Here is a 23271-nt window from a genome sequence, read left to right as displayed (position 1 = left end):
GACCAGAGGGAATTTCCTGGATCCTGACTGGCGCAGTCACTCACTACTGCTGGAAATTACATCATATCCATCTCTTTCTTAAATTATTCCTTAATTATTTTTATACAAATACATACATTAATATTTCTGATGGACATCTGCAGATTTTCAGTGCTTTTCTCACCTTTTCTTTCCTCAGGGGGCATAAAGACATTGAAGAGCATGGAAAATTTTGCTTTGTGAGGACTAAAACTTTTAAAGCTTTTAAACTTAGAGCGAGAACCTTTATTTAGTATTTTTACAAGATATGAATGTCTTATAAATGTTTTGATAAGGACACAGAGGTGCCATATAGTCTATGCTGATGACTCAATCAGAAAAATAGGATCTGAGATCTGAATTAACAAGTAAAAGAACTGCATTGCTGATAGTTCATGGAAATGAATTAGTTGTAGTGTAAGTCCCAGGACTCCTATCACAAGAACAAGTCAACATCTTTTTATTTCACAGAATGAAAGTTGTCCATACGTCTTAAAAATAAAGTTGTCTAAGACTGATACCTGGAACTAAATTTAAATTTAAATTTTCAGAATGTTTCATGAAGTCAATCTGTACTGTTATTAAGTAAAACTGCATCATGCATTTTGTGCTTTCTCTGTATTTATGCACAAATTCATGCATTTTAGACACACAAAACAAAAACCCTGTTACAATCATCAGTGAATTACTTACATCTCCATCCACTGCTTTAGGATCAGCATAACTATATGTAGAAGGGATACCAGTTAGCTTTTCAAGTCTGTGTTCTAACTGTTGTTTTGTAGTCAAAAGATATACCACTTTGTCCATTTTACTGGGGCTCATCTTTTTGTTATCCCTGTATACAATATACAATTAAAATATTATTTCTGCAATTAACATTCATTTCTTGATTTTAAAATATTCTTTGGGTACTGAAAAATACAGACTCATCCCCTTTTAAATTGTAGGCTCAAACATGTAGGTAGATCTGTTAATGTAAATTTACTGATAATCCTAACAGCTTTCATTTACCACACCTTGTGTACAAAACAACAAGTAATTCTGGGTGAAGTAGAGAGAAGGAATTATGGTGATATACAAAACTGAAAGAAGATGAAGACAGCAAATGCAAGTACCTCATTTAGCAAATTAGTAAGCTAACAAGGTTGCACAGTAGAAGAATTAAACATGAAAGAGAAATGGGATGGATTTACTGCCAATAATGATAGGGACTGTAAGTATTTAGGACAGGATTTGAAGAGAGTAGAGGGAAAACTATTTAGAGGCAGATTTTCAAAGTACAATGTCTAAATATGTCTCCAAATTCCTACTGGGTTTTCAAGTTCTCACTTACTACTATTAAAGTTAGCTAAATTCATTCTTTCATGATATTATGTCCAAAGAATGCATTGTAAATTGCCATGATTAGGAGGGCAAAACCATGATGCTTTATGTTCCTGACAATCCTAACTGTAGCCACATTTAATTGCCAAATGCCTTATAAAAATTCACACCCTATCACAAAATTAAGAAAATTCAAGCTTCAGGAGAAAGCACACACAGTACAATCCAAGCAAAAGGCTGACAAATATTCAAAGAACATCTCACAAGCCGGGTGAACCCATACTTCAGAGAACCACTACTGGAACCAGCCATGGTGAGGCTAAACTATGAACATATTCTCCTACAGTGGCTGATCCAGCATGAGGGTCAGATGCCACGCCATTTTTAAGAGATGCATGACAAAAGTTACTGTCTGGAGAAAGAGCTATTCGCATATCTTGATATCTCAGTAGTGAATTAGTCCAAAATTACCACCCTCATATAATCAGGTCTGGTCTCTCTCTGATTCTTATGTTGTAATGCCAGCACCTTACACAACATCAGCAACACTGGTATCTTCCTGCTGCTTGACTATGCAGCAGGTACTGCTGGTGGTGATCTGCCACATAGCTGCTCTCACTGTGTGGGTTGCTAGAGCACAAAAAGGAGCAGGAACTGCTACACCACAGCTGGATGAAAGTGCTGCTGTAAGGTGCATCGCCCAGAAACAAGTTGTCACAAAATTATGCTCGGTCGGAACATGTAAGTGTTTTAATAATATATAGTTATAATACTTACTGAGGGTTCAATTTTGTTAGCTGTTTGTTCACTTTTTTTAGTTCCTCCCTCAAACGCTCTTCATCCTTCTCAGTATCAGGGTGTTGTTCACTTTTTTGTTTTTCCTCCAAAGAGTTGAATACATTCTCGGCTGCACGTTCCACTGAATCCAAGTTAAATCTTAAAGTAAATAGTACATATTATACATATATATAGGATATTCATGCTCTACTCTTGGTCTCTTACCAGACCCATAAGTCACCAAGAATTTCTAAGTACTCATCATTCCAGGGTAGATAAGAGGAAGGTACTTATCCATCTCCCCTAAGGGGAAGCACCTTGAAACTTCCTATTGAGTACCCCAAAATGATGTTACAATACACACCAGCCCTGAAATTATTCCTTATTTGTGCGTTCCTATTGAGTACCCCAAAATGATGTTACAGTACACACCATCCCTGAAATTATTCCTTATTTGTGGGAGTTACAAATCTCTAAGAATCCTTTTGAAAACTGTCAGTTTCACCTTGAAATCAGCCATAAAATTAATTTACAACTAGACCATCACTGCAAAATGGAAAAAGAAATAAATTACCAGCAACTAGAGTAATTTGAGATACGCCATCAGTATGTATATTCACTTTTTGCTTCTTCCTTTCAAGAGTTCTTTCAGAAACACCTTTTTATCAGCATCAAGCATGTGAGAATTAAAACAGCAGGGAGCATTCTACCCCAAACTATCAAAGTGTCCAATGTAAGGAAGGGCAAGGCTTCATACTGAGATAAGAAAACTTTCCACTTTTTCAGGGTTGTTACTATGCATTATTGCAGTAAGAATATGCACTAGACAAATCTTTACTGAGAAGAAGCTGCTTTTTATTATCAAAATCCAGCATTGAGGTATATGGCTACTTTACTAATACTAGCGATATCCTGACAATAATGGTATTGTCAGAAGGCTCAAAGTTATGCATGTCTGATGTTATGTAATTACACCTCACATACATGCAAAACAGGTTGATTGATGCATGTCATTGGATGTAAGATGAGACTGCCAGAGGCTATGCAGTGAAACTGTCACAAGGTGACAAATGCACACATTTATAGAACCTTATTCCACCTTTTTCCCCAGCAAATCTGCCCCTACATACACCATTTGCACCTCTAAATAAAGAGCGTACACTTTCCACTAGTTTTGCTGACTATGCTGTGGGAAAGCAACTGAGAATCTGACCCTCATTTCAATGTGATTCAGTTTCTTGCCATTTTCTCAGACATCATGCATGGATTCTACCCTTTCCACACAGTAGTTAAATGTGCCCAGTTTTATTTCAGCTAAACCTTTAGTGGGTTGACAGAGCTTGTAGGCCTTTACTTGGTTTGTTTTATAGCAAAGGTAATAAATACCATATAAATGGCATTTGCCAAGCCATATCAATGCTTATTTCTAAAAGCCTTTAATCTGAATATAGGTGATACACATATAATACATGCAATATAAATACTTACATAAAAAATATGGCAGGCAACTTATCCATCGCATGTAATTTATCAACAAAGCTTGCAAAATGCTTCCACTTTTCGTCTTCTGAGCAATCCACAGGTTCGGGCTTAAGGTGCTCCAGTAGCAAACTCACCTGACCAAAGTAGCATTATTGTGGAGATGTGAATGGCAGAACCTTCTGGCCAGACACTAACAAATACAAAGACTCAATTTTGCTGTGTCACCTTCTACCAGCTCAAATTTGTTAAATCACTCAGAACTGCAGTAGCTGCATAGAGTGAAAGGTCTGCAAGTTATCAACTGACTTTGGTAAGAACTCAAAATGCAAATTGTTGTAGCATTCATGCCTACCATCACCGTGCAAATAATAAAGTATCACTAACATAAATGATTATGATACATTTTCACATTTAACTGTCGTCATATTTCAAGAAATATTTTTTTCCCCAAATATTCTTTATTTTGCCCTTGTTGTTTGATTCACTACCTCCTCATATTCCTTTTTATGACATAGGAATAGGTCGCCTCCAATCAAGGACTCAATTTTCTGCTCATTGCTTTAATTTTTATCTTTAACATGGAAACATAAATACTGCCTATGGTTACACAGAAGGTTTCAAATGAGCAGCAATAATGAGGTAGACTAAAAAAGCAGAGCAATGGTACAATATTCTTACTAACTGTAGGAGGTACCTAAAGGAATCAGGAACTGAAATATCAGAGCAATATCAGAAGTTTGATTCCAAGAGAAGCTTGTGAAAACATCACCTTGAAAACATTTACGGAAATGCCACAAATATTAGTGCTTATCTTTCAAGTACAGCAGCAGTTAAGCCTCATAAATAATAATTATGGGAGGAGAAACTCCCATAACTATATTATTAATATAACTATTCATATTTTAAACCTGTACACAATCTTAAGAAAGGGCCCTGTAACAACTGTTACCTTTCGTCTTTGGCCAAGCTCAATCCATTTGCTTAGTTCTTTCTTCAGTTCCTGTTCGTATTTCCTCACATCTGGCTTTTTTATTACTACTTTATTCTTGAAAGACACAAACTCCTCAGGATCTAGCTCCTGGAAAACAACATGAATATAAAACATTGCAATACTTTGTTACCTATTTTTTTATATATATTTTGCCAACATCTGTGTATACATACCTGTGCCTTTGGCCACTCTGGCCAGACTTTTACCATTATGTCATAAAGCTGGATGCTCTCTCGTGGAGACAGAGAAAGATCTGAAGGAATACCATAGCTCTCAATCTGCAAGGAGTTTCCACAAAAGAAAAATAAAAGAATCATTCTGATGGAATCCATCTTGCCTAAACATAACAGTTGCCAAACAACACTGACACCAGTATTATGCTTACGTGATTGACTGTTAATGCAGCACACGGATGACAATGTTCAATGGTAAAATCACTGCCCTTTAGAGAGCACACATACTTTTCCAAATCATTGTATCTTTCTTCATACAAGACTGTGAAGAGAAAAAAATGCTGTCACAATGCACTTGGTTGTTTTAAAAAGCAAGTACTTAATTCTGTAAGGTTTGTTTTTATTTAAAAGAAAACTAACACAAAACACGCTTAAATTCACACACTATCATTTAAAAAAGTCAGCAGAAATAACACTGAAATGTATTTCTTAGTTACAAAATATCCTCATACACACCTAGTCTAACACGATAGGATTTCTTTTGTTCTTTTACTGCAGATTTCACTTTACGTTTTCTTGCAAAGTTCTTTTCAGAGTTTGAAGAGCTTCCTTCTATTCTATTATCAGCACGCTCCCAATACCTTTTCACAGATTGTAACCACCTACAGTGCAAGAACAAAAGTTGTAAAAATATTTTAAGAAAATTATTACAGCTATAATAGATGAATTACTACAATCTGCTCAATTTCTCTAGAATTTTCAGTCCCCCTTTCACCATCTTCAGTGCAATTTTCCCCAGCTTATCCCAGAGTGCAAATGAAAAATGTAAAATAGCACTATTATATACATAAATAATAGTGCAGGTGTCTTCTCTGACTGATGATGGACAAGTGTGCTTGTCAGGCTTGGCAATTCAAACAGATATAAAAGCTTCCTAAATTTCTGTGCACAGCTCAGTTATAGGGTCTAAAAGAATAGTAGTTACAGAGTTAAGAGCTACAGTATCGCTTTGTGTCATTGGGGGAGAAAGGGTAGCATAATATATATAACAATATAACTCCAAATCAGTTGCATCCCAACAGTAATTGACCCCTCTGTCTAAAACAGCTCATATTCAGTTTAAATATGCTCTTGTGAGCAAGAAAATTCCACACGTACTCAGTTAGGTGTTCTGGGTTACTGACAGTAGCAGAAAGTGCCAAAAATGGACACCGAATTGTTACCAGGAGATGCTCCCAAACCTCTGCTCCAATTTCACCACCAAGACAATGGACCTATATTTTTCGGGAAAAGGATTAAAGTAAAAGAAATGTTCCTTATCAAAGCACATCCGTAACAGGAATTCTTTTGTGCTTTGCAAAAAATTAAAAGTTTGGCAAGATCAGTACTGAAGTAATTCTTATGTTGTAGCAAATGACAACTAGATACAAACCAAATATCCAGTAAATCCCTCTCCAGACTTTGCTGGATAGAAAATTAGTCTAAATTTCAATACTACATTCACTGTTTGTATCATAGATACTGACTAGTGCCATTAGCAATTAATTCAATATACAAGAAAGAATACAGAAGGAATCAGCAAGATTAATCACTGACTTTCCCTGGAAAGACTGACAAATACCGTATTCATGTGAAACGTGTATGATCCCAGTCTGGAATGCTCTATTTGTGCCACTCAGACAACAGTGGTTACTTTTAGTTTCTCAATTAACTGGCTTGAGAGAAATAAAGAAGCTCACAGTAGTTTTGACTGAACTGTATGTCCTCTTGAGGACTAACAGTGTTTTAAGTTCTTTCACTGGAGTAAATACACACTCTCAACAAACAAGAAAAAGCAAGTTAAGTCTGAAATAATATTTCTGAAAGTTGGGATTTTTTACTAGCAATAATGCATGTAACAAAAAATTGAGTCACTGGCATTTTTGGTCAAGATTTTCCATATATTTGTTAAATTGGTTACCATTAATAGATACCTACCTCGTCAAATATAACATATTGTATTCGTCTGGTCCATTTCTGGCAGCGAGGAGACAGCATCAAGATTTCTAAACACTGAGGCACGGTCACTAGTATCTAAGAAGAAACATTTGTAAAGCATTATTTTCATCATCAGATTTGCTGATGACACCAAACTGGGAAGAGTGGCTGATAAGTCAGAGGGTCATGCTGCCATCCAGAGAGACCAAAACAGGCTGGAGAAATGGGCTGATATGAACTTCATGAAGCTCAAAAGGAAGATGTGCAAAGTCCTGCACCTGGGGAGGAACAGCCCCATGCACCAGTGTATGCTGGGGGCCATCCAGCTGGGAAGCAGCTCTGTGGAAAAGGACCTGAGGGTCCCAGTAGACAGCAAGTTGAACAGAAGGTAGCAATGTGCCCTTGTGGCAAAGGCTAATGGCATCCTGCACTGCATTAGGAGTGTTGCCAACAAAGGCTAATGGCATCCTGCACTGCATTAGGAGGAGTGTTGCCAACAGATCAAGGCAGGAAATCTTTCCCCTCTACTCAGCACTGATAAGGCCACACCTGGACTCCTGTGTCCAGTTCTGGGCTCTGCACTACAAGAGAGACCAACTAGTGGCCACCTGTGGTGGAGTGACTACATCAGTGGACAAGGGAAGAGCTACCGAGGTATTCTACCTGGTCTTCTGTGAGGCATCTGTTGTATGCTGGCAACCAAAGGATCCTGTGGTGGAGTGACTACATCAGTGGACAATGGAAGAGCTACCGAGGTATTCTACCTGGACTTCTGTTGTATGCTGGCAACCAAAGGACTTTAATGTCTTTTCTTGTAACCTGAGCCCATAATCAACTGCGCTTCCCTGATGATCACAGAATGATATGGGCCCTCTGGAGATCATCTAGTGCAACCCCCAATGAATGAACAGGATGAATAGTTACGGTTGTATGCCACAGACTGAAAGTTTCTAGTAAACAGTCCAGGTATGCTTAGATTTTTCCTAAACTTTGTATTTAGTAGTGACACAATTGTTATAATTAGAATTAACATTTTCAGAAGCCAGACAGAATACAGAAGTCATTATCTGTTAAAACACCCATAAAAACATACTTGAGAATTCATGAGATCACTGCGATAATCTCGCGTGAAGACTCCACACACTGCCAATCCATCTGGAAGTTTCTTGGTGAATCGCTTGTATATAGTTGCCACCACTTGGTTTACAAGGGCCTTAAATAAAGTAGGTCATTAACAAAACAAGATAGTGTAAGTCTAAAGGCATAGGATATTCTGACACATATAAAAGCATTCAATTTTGGCACCGATATTAGTGTACTAGGCTATAATGAACTATGTAATGTACTATTAAGTCTCGGCTGTCAACAACATTAACTTTAAAACAATATGGTACTTGATTTTTAATTATACTCAAATGTTTTCAAAGAAATTTAGTGTTGTGTAAAGAGAGTTATACGTTGTTAATTCTGTATTTAATTGTTTTCAAAGCAGTTAAATATAGATCACATATTTCTGCATCCACAAGCACTTTAAAGATCTCAAAGTCCTGGGCCTGCAGATATAAAATACATTTCTGCTTCCAAACTCATACTCAAATGAAAAGATGATTTTGATGTCCAACCTGAATGTAACCACAAAAAAATTGATTTTACTTATAGAAAACAATCCATGGAAATTATTACTGAATAGCAACACATGTAATTCAATTAAAAAAAAAATATATTACTGAACTTAAAAATAATTTTTGGAAGAAGTCAAAACATTCTACATCAGCACTTAAGTCAGTTTTTAACTGTTAGGACAGAAGTCTCACTAAAAAAATATCCCACTGCCTAGAGTTTCATAAATTTTTCCCTTGAAGCATCAAACAGTGAATTCAATTAAAAAAAAGATTTCTTGATTTGTTATGGTTCTGTTCTAATATTACTTTCACCATGTTGGTATGCTTTTAGTACTCTCACCATTTACTTAACATGCTACTTTGAGCACTTTTGTGTATATTAGTATTTCTGACCATAAAATAGCAGACCACAGACATTAATAGACAAAAACTCTACATGAGCTTAAATATTTTGAAGATTTGTTTTGTAAACATCCTGTTTCTAATAAATGTAAATGTAAAACAGAATGTAAAGATTACGTTTCTAATAAAAAAAATATATATCAACTAAATTCATGTAACAAGTTACCCCAAACAGTTTCAGAATCATACTGAGAAATACCGTAGTCATACATACAGAATATGTAGTAGGATGCAGCCTTACCTTTGTAGGAGCAACGTACACAACTACTCCATCATTGCCTGCTTTCAGAACTTTCTCCATGCAATAGTATGATGCGTATGTTTTTCCTGATGAAGTGGGAGCGACAATCACTGCAGACTCATTATTATCTACAGCATCAAGAAGTTCTCGCTAAGGGAAAAACAGTTTCTTATTCAAAATATCATTATGTCCTTATTGAGTAAACCAGCTCTTTCTGTGACAACATCTCTTATTTTTGCATGTAGAGTTTATATACTGATATTAGACTACAGAAAATTAGAGTTAACCTAGTTGTTTTATGACTGTATTCTTTTCTCTTAAACTGCTAGTGGGGAAAAAAAGGAACTACAAAATATAACTTGTGTATGTCAATTATTTGGTCTCAGATACTGATACCAGAACATTCTGAGTCCAAACCTGAATATTTTCAAATTAAAAAATAAAACCAGTTAACAGCAGTGTATAATTTAGTTCCGAAATTTTCATAATTTTATACAGGGCATTATTCTTTTTTTGTGTATGTCAATTATTTGGTCTCAGATACTGATACCAGAACATTCTGAGTCCAAACCTGAATATTTTCAAATTAAAAAATAAAACCAGTTAACAGCAGTGTATAATTTAGTTCCGAAAATTTCCTAATTTTATACAAGGCATTATTCTTTTCTTGCATTATAATAGTTAGAATCATAGAATGGTTAGAGTTGGAAGAGACCTTAAAGACCACCTCGTTGCAACCCCCCTGCCATGGACAGGGACAACTCCCACCAGCCCAGGTTGGTCAAAGCTCCATTCAACCTGGTCTTGAACAAGTTACATCAATACTGTCCAAATCTCTCTTCTACTCCTAGCTTACAGTGCTTTTTAATCTGTTTTCTTCACTATTATTGTCTTCTTCTATGCTCTCTCACCTTAATAGGTCGGTGAAAGGTTAGGGGAAGGGTTACAGAAGAGGAAACAGAAATATTCAACACAGAAAGGACGTGGACCGGCTGGAACAGGTGCAGCGGAGGGCCACGAAGATGATCAGAGGGCTGGAGCACCTCTCCTATGAAGACAGGCTGAGAGAGCTGGGATTGTTCAGCCTGGAGAAGAGAAGGCTCCGGGGAGACCTTATAGCAGCCTTTGAATATCTGAAGGGTGCCTATAGAAGAGCTGGGGAGGGACTCTTTGCCAGGAGGTGTAATGATAGGACAAGGGGAAATGGTTTTAAATTGGAAGAAAAAAGATTCAGATTAGATCTCAGGAAGAAATTTTTTACTATGAGGGTGGTGAGACACTGGAACAGGTTGCCCAGGGAAGTTGTGGATGCCCCATCCCTGGAAGTGTTCAAGGCCAGGCTGGATGGGGCTTTGAGCAACCTGCTCTAGTGGGAGGTGTCCCTGCCCATGGCAGGGGGGTTGGAACTCGATGATCTTTGAGGTCCCTTCTAACCCAAACCATTCTATGATTCTATGATTCTATGATCTTTTTCCATCAGCACATATGCCAAGTTCCAAGTTGCTTTTCAAGCCAGTTTTGCAGATACAGACTTGCAAAGCAACAAACTCAGCTGGCCTCCCCAGTCCAATAATCAAAAAAAAAACCCCAAACAACTGAGTTAGACCTACTCTGCTTTAGACAGAAAAATTTCTCAGCTGCTGCTATGGGTAATTCTTTAGGGACAAATGAGCTGAGGATGAACAGTCAGAGATTACCCAAACGGGGGCATTACCACCATCAAATATGGTAATAAGTACTGAAATCTCATGGATTAGGCATTTCTTATGTTGAATTCCTTGGGCAAAGCTCTTTGTAGAAAAGCTCTCAGTGTAGAAGGATGATGGATTACAGTCCAAAATGATCTACTAAATTTGTTAAAAAATTAAATTTGTTAAACAGCTCTATTTTTGACAAATAATATAATAATGTGTATTTTTAAATGCAAAAAAAAAAAAAACAAGCCCAAAATCAAAGATCACTTCCATTAACTTGATGTCTCATTACCTGCCATGTGTCTGGTATGAAATGTTGCACTCGGGGATCTGGATCGTTTCTCTCTTCTCTGAGCAAGTGGTAATCCATGTGTTGCAGCTGAAAGCGAGCGGGACCCACTTCAACAGCATACTTGCTTATATTGGGATCACTGCTTTCTCCGGTCTACAAGGTCAAATGAAAATTCAAGTTGGTTTGAAAGCTAGCAAAAGATAAAGGGAGTGGCACATCTTTTGCTCTGTGGAACTCTGCAAGCTTTGAAAAACATGAAAGCAAAGGTGATTTTTAAATAATTTCTTGCAAAAATCTACACCATATAGCCTTATGTCAGGGTTACATTTGTATCTCTTCAAAAGAGACTACGTTCTAAAAATATTATGTCTTCCATTACTGGTGGTGGGTTTTTTTGGGTTTTTTAGAAGACCTAACAAAACTGGCTAATGGGCAAAGCTCAGCCTGCCCTGACTGCTTGTGCAATGAATCACAGCTGCAAAAGGAAATTCAATATAAATACCAACTGTGATCCCAAATTCAGTAAAGCATTGGAATTTTAAATAACGTCTGTATACCCTAAGATGCACCAAATTTAACATTCATGGAGACAGCTGGTTACAACATCTGATCCTGAGATTTGTACAGGAAAGCATTACATGTTACTAGATACACCAGAAGATCAGAAAATCATATAATAATCTAGATTGCCAGGGATGTCTGGATGTCAATTAGTCCAACTCACTGCCAGAAGCAGGTGCAATTAGATAAGGTCACTCAGGGCTGTGTTCAGCTGAGTTTTCACTATATTGAAAGATGGAGATTTCACAGCTTCAATTTCTTGAAAGAAATATCTCCAGTTATTCCTGAAAATTTTAGTTATTCCTAAAATTTCCCCAATTTTGCAAAAGTAATAATCAGAAACAAGCAGCTTCAAAAGCAGGTCTGACTGATCTAGAGCCCTTCTAAGCAAGACATTAAACTTGCCAACACATCCCTTCTATCACCACAAACTTTTACATCAGACCCTTTGAGATCCTCAGATCCTACAGTTCTACTTCCTGAAATGTAATATACTTTATTTGGGGTGCCAAACAACCTTACAATAATTATTTAGCCAAGAGTAAACAATCATCATAAAACAGTTGAATTCACATAGGAAAAAGAGACAAATAATTCCCATTCTTCAAGGGAAAAAATTGTTATTAAACAATCACTTCCTCCCTAACCTCTTAGTCCTCATCCTCAAGGAAGGACGATAAACACTTTCCAGAAATAAGATTCAAAAAAATCCTACCTCTACCATGCCTGAAAAATGAGACACTGAAGTGGCTGATACTGGTTTTACAGTTAGCTGTAATATTCCTTCCTTTTGCTACCTACTCCACCTTCTGCAGGCTGTGAGTTATATCCTCCCTCTTCTGCCTCAGAGTCACTTTAGCATCCTCTCTCCCTAATAGCATCTCATCTACACATAAAGGTATCCAAATGCTCTTAACATTAAATCAGCCAGTGACCACGTTGTTAACATGCAGAAAAGCACAAGATCAATCCTTAGAGAAATCGCTTTGGAGTCAAATTCATTGTAGCTACTGGTGGTCCCAGCTGTGGTAGCAAGGACAAGCAATCAAGCTATTCAGTATCTGGAACTGTTTCCTCCAGAGATATCAGTAATATCGTAACAGCAAACAGATTAGTTTTCATCCACCTCTTCAGTCTCAAAGATTTTCTTTTCTAAAATAGCTTATTTGGGCCTGTTAGAGAGCAGATGCTCATCACTTAGCTTTTAACAGTTATTTTTAACATGCAGAGTTCAGGTGATGGGATGAGCTGAATAGCAGGTACCTCTCAGAGATATCTAAGGCCTCAAGCAGACATAACTAGAGCAAATTAATCCTAATGCATGATTCAAAGGGTATCTTTGCAGCCATATAAAGCTCTATTTGATAAAGGGGAAGTGGCGTATTGTGCCAGCTACCTCTCATATCAAGTAGAGAAACGTATCCTGGAACTAAAGATCAATAACTGAAGCAAGAATAGACAGTTCCAAATCTTATGGTACAACAAAAAAATAAAATTAGCTCAATATCGATCTTTTACACACTAGTTAATGCTTAAGAAAACACTACTGATATTCAACTACAGATATAGTTACTATAGAATCATTACAGTCTATAAAGTCACCTGGCCAGATAGAGAGCATGCCAAATTCTCAAATCCAAGAAGTCTTAGATAGCTGGTCAGCTTTTGTAGATGTGGTTTCTCCAAGAGATCTTGATATTTTTCAAGAAGGATATGAATTCTCCTCATGACTGCAACAGCTTTGCTTAAATCTTTAGATTTGTTACCTTTCAAAAAAAAAAAAAAAAAAGCCTACAGTTATTTGAAAGCAAATTATGTCATTGGGTGTCTTCTGATATTAGGTGTTTTTAGAACAGACCTTATCTGTCCTACCACATTTATGACAATTTAAAAATGAATTTTATTGGAAGACAACTAGACAAAGACGACCCACACTCCTGTGACCTCTACTTTAGTGGTTGCTGAAGACCAAGCACCCAAGTAATTCTATCTGTTTCTGCGTGCTCAGCTATAATTTCTGACATCTACGCAGTAACAGAGCTCCCCCATCTCACCTTCCAGACCCACACATTTGTTACTTAATCTTATTAGCAACATATTTAATGTCAATGTTGACAACCCTCCTCAACACATTTAGAGCAGTGTGTGGAGCCTCCTGACTGGAGGTACAGACTGAACAAGTTAATTCTACTGAAACAGGAGGCCACTAACCATGATAGCACAGACATCTGTGCAAATGGTCAACATTCAGACTGTGAGCTGACCACCTCAGCTAATTAAAAAATCCACTGCAATAAAGACATATTTTAAGGTGCATAATAGTCATTAAAGATATATACAATAAAATGAACTATTTATGTATTCAAGTTTGACAAAGCAAAACATGAAATTAGCTACAATTCTAATTTAATTGGATACTTTACTGCTGGTTCAAAGGATCTTGAAATTGGAGAAGGGGACCAGAGCCTCTAAATACTTAAAAACACTTTGCATGCTCCTGAAACAGGGCTGTATTTTCACATCTATTCCACCTGAGAATGTCCAAAGTCACTCACTCTCTTGGTTAAAGGAAGTGGAAGTCGAATACTGAACATGAATTTGGCCATCATACCTTGCTCCTTGCAGTGTTTCTTCCACACTTCTAAACAGGCAGACAGTCCTGCCATTTCTACGCTGAACTTCACAGATTTACATTTAAGGGTCTTGAGAAATTTCTCCAATTCATTTATTCCAACAGTCAGATTTGCTTCTATTGCCTTTACAATTGGTGCACACCTGGATTTCCATTGCTCCTGTTCTTTATTTTCTTCTTTAGTTTTCAGTCGCTTGTTGTTCTCCTCTACAATTGTTTCTGCTTTACTTTTCTATCCAATAAAATGAAGATACTTAGAATTAACCATCACCGTGTGCAAACATCATAAAAAAAAAGCTGATCCATAAACTCAGTCACAGCGGGTACATTATAATTTTCAATTTATCTGTTTGATACACTGTATTTTGGGAACTGTTTAAAATTGTACTTGATTTTGAAGGAAGTATAATTTCTGAATCCCAATATATGTTGCTCAAACAAGCTTCCCTAAGCTTCATTTTAGGTCAGTATAAAGCTTCACAAGTAGAATAAAAATGCACAAATGTGGACAAATAAATTACCAGATGTTTGAAAGTTAAATGTCAAGCTTTTATTTTATATATGGGTAATAGTAATTGAATAAAATTAAGAGATCAACCTTACCTGAAGTTAACAAAGTTATTTTATATACGGACTTCTACAGATAATTCAACAGGCCATAATCTCTAATCCACAGGACAGTCTATTATGAAATATTACTCAAATTGCTGTTGCTGAGTATTGTTCATGAGTACACAAGTACATGCTACTGTGATGTCTGACAATGCTCACATAGTTAGCATTAATTGCAATACCTACAGGATCTTTCACAGAGAATGTTTCCAAATAGTGCAGGGAAACAAATAAATGAATAATGTTTTTTCCAGCATTTCATAATAGTTTCTTAAAAGAAAATTAAACTCCAGAACTCTCGAATTTTATTCTGAGTTCCTAGGAACTCAGTTTCCTTCACTTTACGCTATAATACTGGTCATAAGCTAAAACCTATCAGCCTTTGCAGAGCTCGTATTTTTTGTTTTTTTATTTACTTGTGCCTGTGAAAATGTCATCACTCATTAGTATTCCTAACTAGGAACAAAAATAATTTCGCCAATTTGCTAATTAACTTGAAGTACAAAGGCAAATTAAATTTCTTCAACTGAGAACTCCTTGTGCATTCAGAATATAAAACTTCAGCTGTATGACTCATACAGTAAACATTTTTTCCTGGATAACACAAAAAAGATTTGGAAAGAGCAACATGAATATACTCACATGCTTCTTATGTGTCTTTTTACCAGCAGCACTAGCATTCCCTGACACATCCTCTTGATTCACAATCAATTTGGAAGTGCTGTCTTCCAAAGTGCTTCCATAAAAATGAAGAAAAGTCTGTAACTTTTGCATTTGTCTTCTTTCTTTTGGACCTTTGGATTTTGCTGCAAACAGATACAACTGGTTAAAAAAATACTCTGACAGAATTCCAGGCTAATCTATTTCCAAGAAAAGACACCAAGGTAACGGACAAATTTTCTGACAATTCCTCATTGACGTAAAGGCCAAAATCACATTTTGAAAGAGGCTGGCTACCAAGACTCACTGAAATCCAACAGTACTCTGAATTATCTAAGAGATAAGCAATAGACTCAAATTCAAACTACTTTAGGCACACACTCACAATATTGGAAATCTTAACAATCAGGATGCCTGGAAAGAAACTATAATTGAGTAAAACATCTAGGCTTCTCACACACTCCACAAAAACAAGAAGGTGTCTTCTGAAGGCAATTCAGATGATCAGAAAGAGACCTCTTCCCCGTGAAAACAAAGAGTCTGGCATCAGAACATAAATACATAAAGCTGCTGGAAGAACACTTCTGCCAGCCATTGGAAGATACTGAACTGAGCACACAGTTACTTCCACACTCATGCCTAAGTATTTCTCTCTGCCCTAAAATCAAAATGATGAGTCAATTTCTAAGCATGAAGACCCATTTCAGAAAATCTTTCTGTTTTACACAAGAAAGACTGAGATGACACGTCAGCATTCAAAGTATTTATGCAAGGCACAAGAGAGGAAGGCCCTCTCTTTGACTGGAGTGGACATAAACTTTCCAACCCCAAAATTATGGAAAGTGCTCTAGCTACTATTCTGCAGGTTATGCTCTCCAGACTTCCTGTTGAAATCATAGTGCATTATTTGCAAAAAATCACCCAGTAAAAAAGATGAGCACGTGGAACCCTGGTTTCATAGGTGAAGTGGTGCAAGGACCCATTCAGGAAATGCTTCTAAGTCACTGAACAAAAGCCATAAGCAAGACTGGAAGTACCAACAGTGATCCACAACTTCTCAACTCCTGATAGGTTTTTCACAGATTAATTCACTGTATGATGCAATAGATGATGGGAACATCTCTGAAAGTTTTGTGTGCTTGCTGGTACAGAGAGCCTCATATACTTCAATATACAAATCTAAGATCAAAACTAAGTCCATGGTGTGATTTCCTTAGTATCTCAAACCGGGAAGAACTTAAAAGAAACTATAATGCATAACATCAAGAATTATGATACAAACAACTTTTGTTTGCTTCTGTGCTGGTTTCAGTGGGAAAGAGTTAAATGTCTCCATAGTAGCTTTTATGGGGCTATGTTTTGGATTTATGATTAAAAGAGTGTTGACAGCACAGGGGCATTTAGTTATTGCTGAGCAGACCTTACACAGCATCAAGGCCTTTTATGCTTCTCACACCCCCTCACCAGCAAGCAGATTGTGATGCTAAGCGATGGCATTTGTCTTCCCAAGTAACCGTTACACATGATGGAGTTCTGCTTACCTAGAGATGGCTCTAAACACCTGCCTGTCAATGGGTAGTGAATGAAATTCTCATTTTGCTCTGTTTGTGTGCACAGCTTTTGCTTTACCTATTAAACTGCCTTTATCTCAACTGATGAGTTTTCTCACTTTCGCTCTTCTGATTCTCTCCCCCATCCCACTAGGGTAGGGGGTGGAGTGATCAAGCGGCTGTGTGGTGCTCAGTTCCCAGCTGGTGTTAAACCACAACAACAACTTCTTTTACTTCTTACTTTAATTGTGTTCTCAATAGATAAGACTGGCTATGCGTGTGCTGTGAAAAAATCAGAGCAGATTCTGCCTATGTATGGGTGTGCTTACCAAGCGTCATCCAAACTATATACTATATACACTAAACTGCACATGTACATACAGTTTGCTTCTATAAATCTGTGAAGCATTTCACAAGCAAAAGGGAACACTTGCGCTCATTCTGTTATACTTATTAGAACTATTTAAGATCATACACAATGCATATACATCATGCACAGGAACATCAGTCTAAGTATAGTTTAGCTATTTTGTAGCTCTAGTTTGGCGAGTATTTATACAGTTGCAAATGTTTTCTGAAATGGGAAGTCTTTCTCCAAAACCATGATAACCTTTACAACAGTGTTCTAGCCACCACAGACACATGGGCTTTGTGTTAGTTTTTCTTACCATCAGCATTGCACTGTACTCGCTCATATTCCTCAGACAAAGGTCTATCAGAATGCCAGTGATGAAGCTCATCAAATTCCTTGTACTTAATAAGTGAAGTAATTGCAGGATCATTGCTGAAATAGACAAACATTAAACAGAGCAGAATTTAAGTGTCTTCCAGCATCTCAATGAAACATTCAAAACATTCAAAAAACGGAATATTTATCAAATCACAATTTTACTATGGAACAAAATCACCATAGGGTTTAATACATATATTGTGTCAAGACAGCCTCAGTTTTTCAGAAAGAATTACTAACAAAGTAAAGCCCCGTTTTTTTCACCTATTTTCATACAAATTAATCACAGAAGGCAATGTATCTACGTAACTCGTACACTGGCTAAAAATTCCTCACTGAGCAGCACAGAACCCGGTTCAGCAAGTAGCACAGCAAATGTAAACAATCATCTCTTTTTTTTCACTATTTTTATTTAATGTCTGTATTTTCCTGAAACCAACCTGAACTTTGCAATTTAGGATAAGGCTTTCCAAACACAAATTGTACATTTAGAAAAACAGTTTCAGAATGTAGAATAAGAATCAGAGACTATAATACAAATAACAGTATCAGAAAATATGGATATGTTAACTCTTACCCATTCTTGTTCTGCACTTTCTGTTAATATTTACACCAGTACATGTGAATGTGAAAATTTACCCAGTCATAGCAGAAGCACTTCTACGTTTGTAAGAATTGAGCATAATATGGATGTAAAGTGCAAGAGAGTAGAAAATAAGCCCATATAATGTTATTTCATTGGAATAAAATTCAAATATGTACCTTTCTAAAACAGGTAGGTCTTTCAAAACATCTCCAGCATAATCTTCAACAAGATCGGATTTCACTGAGATAAGTCCAATGTTAGGAATTTCTTTTGCATAGTCTTTACAGAATGAAAAATAATTAATATTGTTTCGTTAAGAATATACATACTTGCAAATCATACTTGAAAATTCTGTCACGCTACATTCTAAATTAAATTCTATAAAGTAAAATTTGCTAAAAGTAAGGAGCTGTTCACAAGTTCCCCTTTTCATTTCTTTTCAAGCATGAGAAGAATGAAGCAGACATCATTATTGGTTCTACGTAGATATCCTCATAATCCATTTTACACACACTACAACCCATCCCATCTCACAGGCATCTACTTTCCTGCACTGGTTCCATAAATATGCACTTTCAATTGCACTTATGTTAGATGACTAAAGATGACATGTAACATTATGTATCCTTCCCATATTTGAAGTTTAGCCACAACTTCAGTCTTCTAGGTCTCCAAAGGAGATACAGAAATAGGCAACACGAATACTGTGCCAGAAGATGCCTTAATATTTCACAGATAACAAAGAAACCATCTTTTTTGCCTGCTAAAGCCCACTTTGCCCACTTGACATCTTTGAAACTAGCTGAAGAACATTCACAAACTCAAGGAGAGTTATTTTGCAGCCTTTACTGAATCTCTTACCAATTGTCTCTTCTAAAGATTTATACATGTTTTTTAGGTTTAAAACAAGCATTTGAAGGTTGTAACAAAACAGGTTCTAAAGAAATGTCAGGTATCAGGCAAAAATGTCTACCTACTCCTTTCAGATATTCAGAACAAGTATTGTAAATGAGGTAAGAAAACAAGTCATCTCTGAGCCAACTATGCACTTCCCAATTATAGCCTACTAAACAGAATGATGGTGTAATTTAAGACACTTATGAGCAAGTCAGTTTTCTACAACCTTCAAGGACTGCAATATGAGCTACGGTGATGGCTGGACTCTCTACCAATTTGGCAACAATTCTATATTTCACTTAACTTGCTGCTCCATGCCCTGTATATCCTGTATAATCCTGTGTCAACATATACAGAGCTGTTCTTCAGAGACAGTCTTCCTGTGGCGAAATCATTAATTATGAGTAATTATTATTCTTTTTACTATTATGTGTATTACACTAATCATAATGTTTTTTACAATGCAGACAATGATTTGGGCTAGCAATCATGTAACTAAATCTAATTTCTACTGAAGTCAGTAACGATACTCGTGCTGTCTACGGTGGAGTCAGAATTTCACCCGTAAGGCCTAGTCAGACTTATTTTGGCATCAGCTTCAAGTTTTGCTAGTGGGTTGAAAAGAAGGAGGAGAGAATCCATAAAGCACTGATTAGATCTGTGGTCAGGATAATATCAGATCACTACTCCTAGAACTTTTAGTGAGAGTAATGAAGATGATGCTTCTAACTCTATAATTTGTAGAGTTGTTAGTACCTCTAAATAATGTCTGTTCCTGTTGAAGAAATGGTCGGGAAGTCTTTCGTATTGGGAAGGCATCTCCAAAACTGTATTCCACAGCCAATTTTGTTACAGTGTCCCATAAACATCGGTATTCATTCTCTATTTCTTTCCCCAATTCCTTTTTGAACTCTAATCCTGTGCAGGGAAGGAAAAAAAAGGAAAAAAAAAAAAAGGGGGAAAAAAACAAAGGGAAAAACGGGGGGAAAAACGGGGGGAAAAACGGGGGGAAAAACGGGGGGAAAAACGGGGGGAAAAACGGGGGGAAAGGTGCTTTAAAATCAAAAGTTTCCTCAAACAGAATCTACCTATTCACCTATGCAACATCAGGCACAAAGACTTCAGTCCTATCCAAGGTCTTTGGTCATTAGAACAGATTAGAATAGAATGTTTTACATTCACAGTTTTTAATAGCCTAGGATACAAATAACTGATTGTACTAAGAAGATTTATTTTTGAAAGAACACCAGATTTAGACTGCTTGTGGAAATCTGCAAGCTTCACAGATGAAGTAGAGTTTCTCTCACCTTCACCTCCTGCAGGGTAGGATCCTGAATTGAGAATTTTTCTTTTTAGTGCCCAATAATAGGTATCATTATAAAAATAAATGCTTCATGCTCCTAATTTATATTTCCTTTGAAAATTCCTCTACTCTTCCTTTACTAAGGTACATACAGGACATCTTGTAACTAGATTCATAAAGTATTCTGGTTTACTATCAGACAGACAGATCATGGCAGAGCATTTCAGGTAAACAGAATTACTCTGAAAAACATTTGCTACAAATCTTTTTCCATACTTTCTTGCTCTGTCAGCTTTTGAGTCTTAACAAACCTGATAGTGTTCTTAAAGCTCCAGCTCCAAATTCATGTATTTATAAGTCAATCTCATCTGAAATTCAAAATATTATCCAATGTCTCAGTGACATCAGGGATCAACTCTAGTTTCCACTCTAACTCTGTTGCACCAAGTGAAATGGGTAGAAACTTGGCTAAAAAACAAATGGTTGAGGATACCCAAATAACAGTGACACAGAGCTCTTACTGCCTAGGCTATATCACTCTTCCTTTGCATAAGTACAGGTGGCACATCAAAGATATGACACAGTAAAGTATTCTGAATGAGCACTGGTGAAAGACACTTTCATATGCAATTTTCTAAACTTGGCTATAGAAAAAATTTTCCCTGTTATTCCATAAAATGTATATACTATTATATGGGTAATTAGAAAATTGTACTCATTTATGCTTGTACAAGCCCAAGTGAAATGGGTAGAAACTTGGCTAAAAAACAAATGGTTGAGGATACCCAAATAACAGTGACACAGAGCTCTTACTACCTAGGCTATATCATTCTTCCTTTGCATAAGTACAGGTGGCACATCAAAGATATGACACAGTAAAGTATTCTGAATGAGCACTGGTGAAAGACACTTTCATATGCAATTTTCTAAACTTGGCTATAGAAAAAATTTTCCCTGTTATTCCATAAAATGTATATACTATTATACGGATAATTAGAAAATTGTACTTATTTATGCTTGTACAAGAGTTTCATTCTCATTTTGCAGCTTAATAAATTTAGAAATGTAAGAAAACAAACTGTTCAACAAAGATAAATACCTTTGGTATATTCGACCTCATAGTAATGTGCAATATTTCTGAGCAGTGAATCATCGTTTAAATCAGGCAGGTAAGTTAAATCCAATATCCAACCATTTGTATCTCTTAGCTGTGTCAGAGAAAAATGCGTACACAGCTGTTGCTGTTAAAATAAAGCATACAATTAATTCTTACAGAGCACCTTTTCACATGGAGGGATCAAAGCATCTCCAAAGCAAGGTTAACTACCACAGATTTTATTGACATGAAAACCAACACACTGTTACTTGACTTCTCTGTGATCAGGAAACTGCCTTCACTGTTCTCCTTCACTATAATAACCAACAATAAAAAGGCCTGATATCAAACTTCCCATAAGGGATCCATCTAGCAAAATGTCCATCTAGCCCTGTACCCTAACCCTAACACTGGCTAACTGGAGATGTCTAACAAGAGGTCAAGTAGACAAGTAGACAAGAGACAGTGCCCCAAACCCTCTCCTAGCTCTACTGATTCAGGGCTCACAAGATTCCTGAATCAGGTAAGGATTGTCTCCAGCAGGTACGTTACATTCTTTGATCTCATCAGATGACTAAAGTAGTATATAAAGGAAAATGAAAACTGAAATGCAATTGCACCTGATGACAGGGAAATTAAAACAGTGCTACATACCATTCTTATTAATGGTAAAACTTGCTTAGTCCAGCAGGATTTCACAATCCTAATCTGAGCTCTTTGTGAAAGTGGCATATGAAGAAGAAAAGCGACTGTAAGACATTGCATTCTACAGAGGTCAGCTGCTTCTCCTGGAGATAGAGGATTGCTTCTGCCCTGCTGAGAGATGACAGGTAAAAAGTTGATCGTGTCCTTCAGCAAAATAATTGTGTTCATTCTACTTAATTTGGCAATTTGCACTTTGTTAAAACAGCTAATAATTCTGATCTATTTAAACAATTCATGCATTGCAATTACTTGTGGATACACTTACTTCAAAATGAACATTCTTGTAGTGCTGGTAGATGCAGATGCATTGTAAAAAAAAAAAAAAGAAATCTCTTTTCTGAAAAGAATATGACTATAAAAATCAAGACAAAACTTAATTGTTGGTGTGGCTAGAAATGTCATTATTTAAAGAGGAAAAAATATCTAGATATAGGCCTACACTCTTTTCTCAACTGCACAGCAAAAAGTCTGTACAGAAATACAGCTGTGGTAACCACTCGTAGCTACTCTGTAGTCCACTGAATGTGTCTCATAAAATATTACTGATATATTGCGTCTGTGTTAAATTGATGAAAACATAAGGATTGTGGTATGGTCACAAAAATGATGTCATGACCGCACCTAGAAAGAGTCCTTTTTTCTGAAATGTCTTGCTAACTTAAGGAAAAGAGTATTCTTCTGTAAAAGCTAGTGTGCTATTGAATATTAGGAAAATAAAAATAATGAGTGCAACTACCTTCCAAGGTAAAACTTCCTATAGAAGTAATTGCTCCTCGGGTAAAAGTTCCCCCAGGAATAGCCACAGCCACAGGGAGCACAACGAGACTGTGCTCCTTTGGAAAAGCTGTGGCCACAGTAATTACCTGAACCAGATCACTTACAGAGTGTGGTCACAAAGAAAGCAGCTGGGCCTCTCTTCAGCTTGGGATCTAGAACAGCCATCT

General features: G+C 36.7%; 1 protein-coding gene across 1 annotated transcript in view; it reads right to left on the bottom strand.

Annotated features, from left to right (window-relative positions):
* The window catches only part of DDX60 (DEAD (Asp-Glu-Ala-Asp) box polypeptide 60), a 48197-nt gene that overhangs the window by 14155 nt on the left and 10771 nt on the right, over positions 1–23271 (bottom strand). The window contains exons 10-27 of the mRNA XM_014943233.1: positions 19980–20141; positions 18503–18605; positions 17679–17794; positions 15443–15606; positions 14168–14420; positions 13159–13322; positions 10996–11148; positions 9010–9159; positions 7838–7957; positions 6745–6840; positions 5926–6041; positions 5284–5429; positions 4980–5089; positions 4768–4872; positions 4553–4681; positions 3610–3737; positions 2122–2280; positions 712–856 (exon numbers count right to left, since the gene is read on the bottom strand). Of these exons, the coding sequence (XP_014798719.1) occupies positions 712–856; positions 2122–2280; positions 3610–3737; positions 4553–4681; positions 4768–4872; positions 4980–5089; positions 5284–5429; positions 5926–6041; positions 6745–6840; positions 7838–7957; positions 9010–9159; positions 10996–11148; positions 13159–13322; positions 14168–14420; positions 15443–15606; positions 17679–17794; positions 18503–18605; positions 19980–20141 (2519 nt within the window). The remainder of the gene's footprint in view (positions 1–711; positions 857–2121; positions 2281–3609; positions 3738–4552; positions 4682–4767; positions 4873–4979; positions 5090–5283; positions 5430–5925; positions 6042–6744; positions 6841–7837; positions 7958–9009; positions 9160–10995; positions 11149–13158; positions 13323–14167; positions 14421–15442; positions 15607–17678; positions 17795–18502; positions 18606–19979; positions 20142–23271) is intronic.

The sequence above is a fragment of the Calidris pugnax genome, unplaced genomic scaffold (genome assembly GCF_001431845.1).
Source record: "Calidris pugnax isolate Ruff unplaced genomic scaffold, ASM143184v1 scaffold15, whole genome shotgun sequence".
In the NCBI taxonomy this organism is placed as follows: Eukaryota; Metazoa; Chordata; class Aves; order Charadriiformes; family Scolopacidae; genus Calidris; species Calidris pugnax.
The sequence above is the reverse complement of the archived record's forward strand: the minus strand, read 5'-3'. Positions and strand labels throughout refer to the sequence as shown.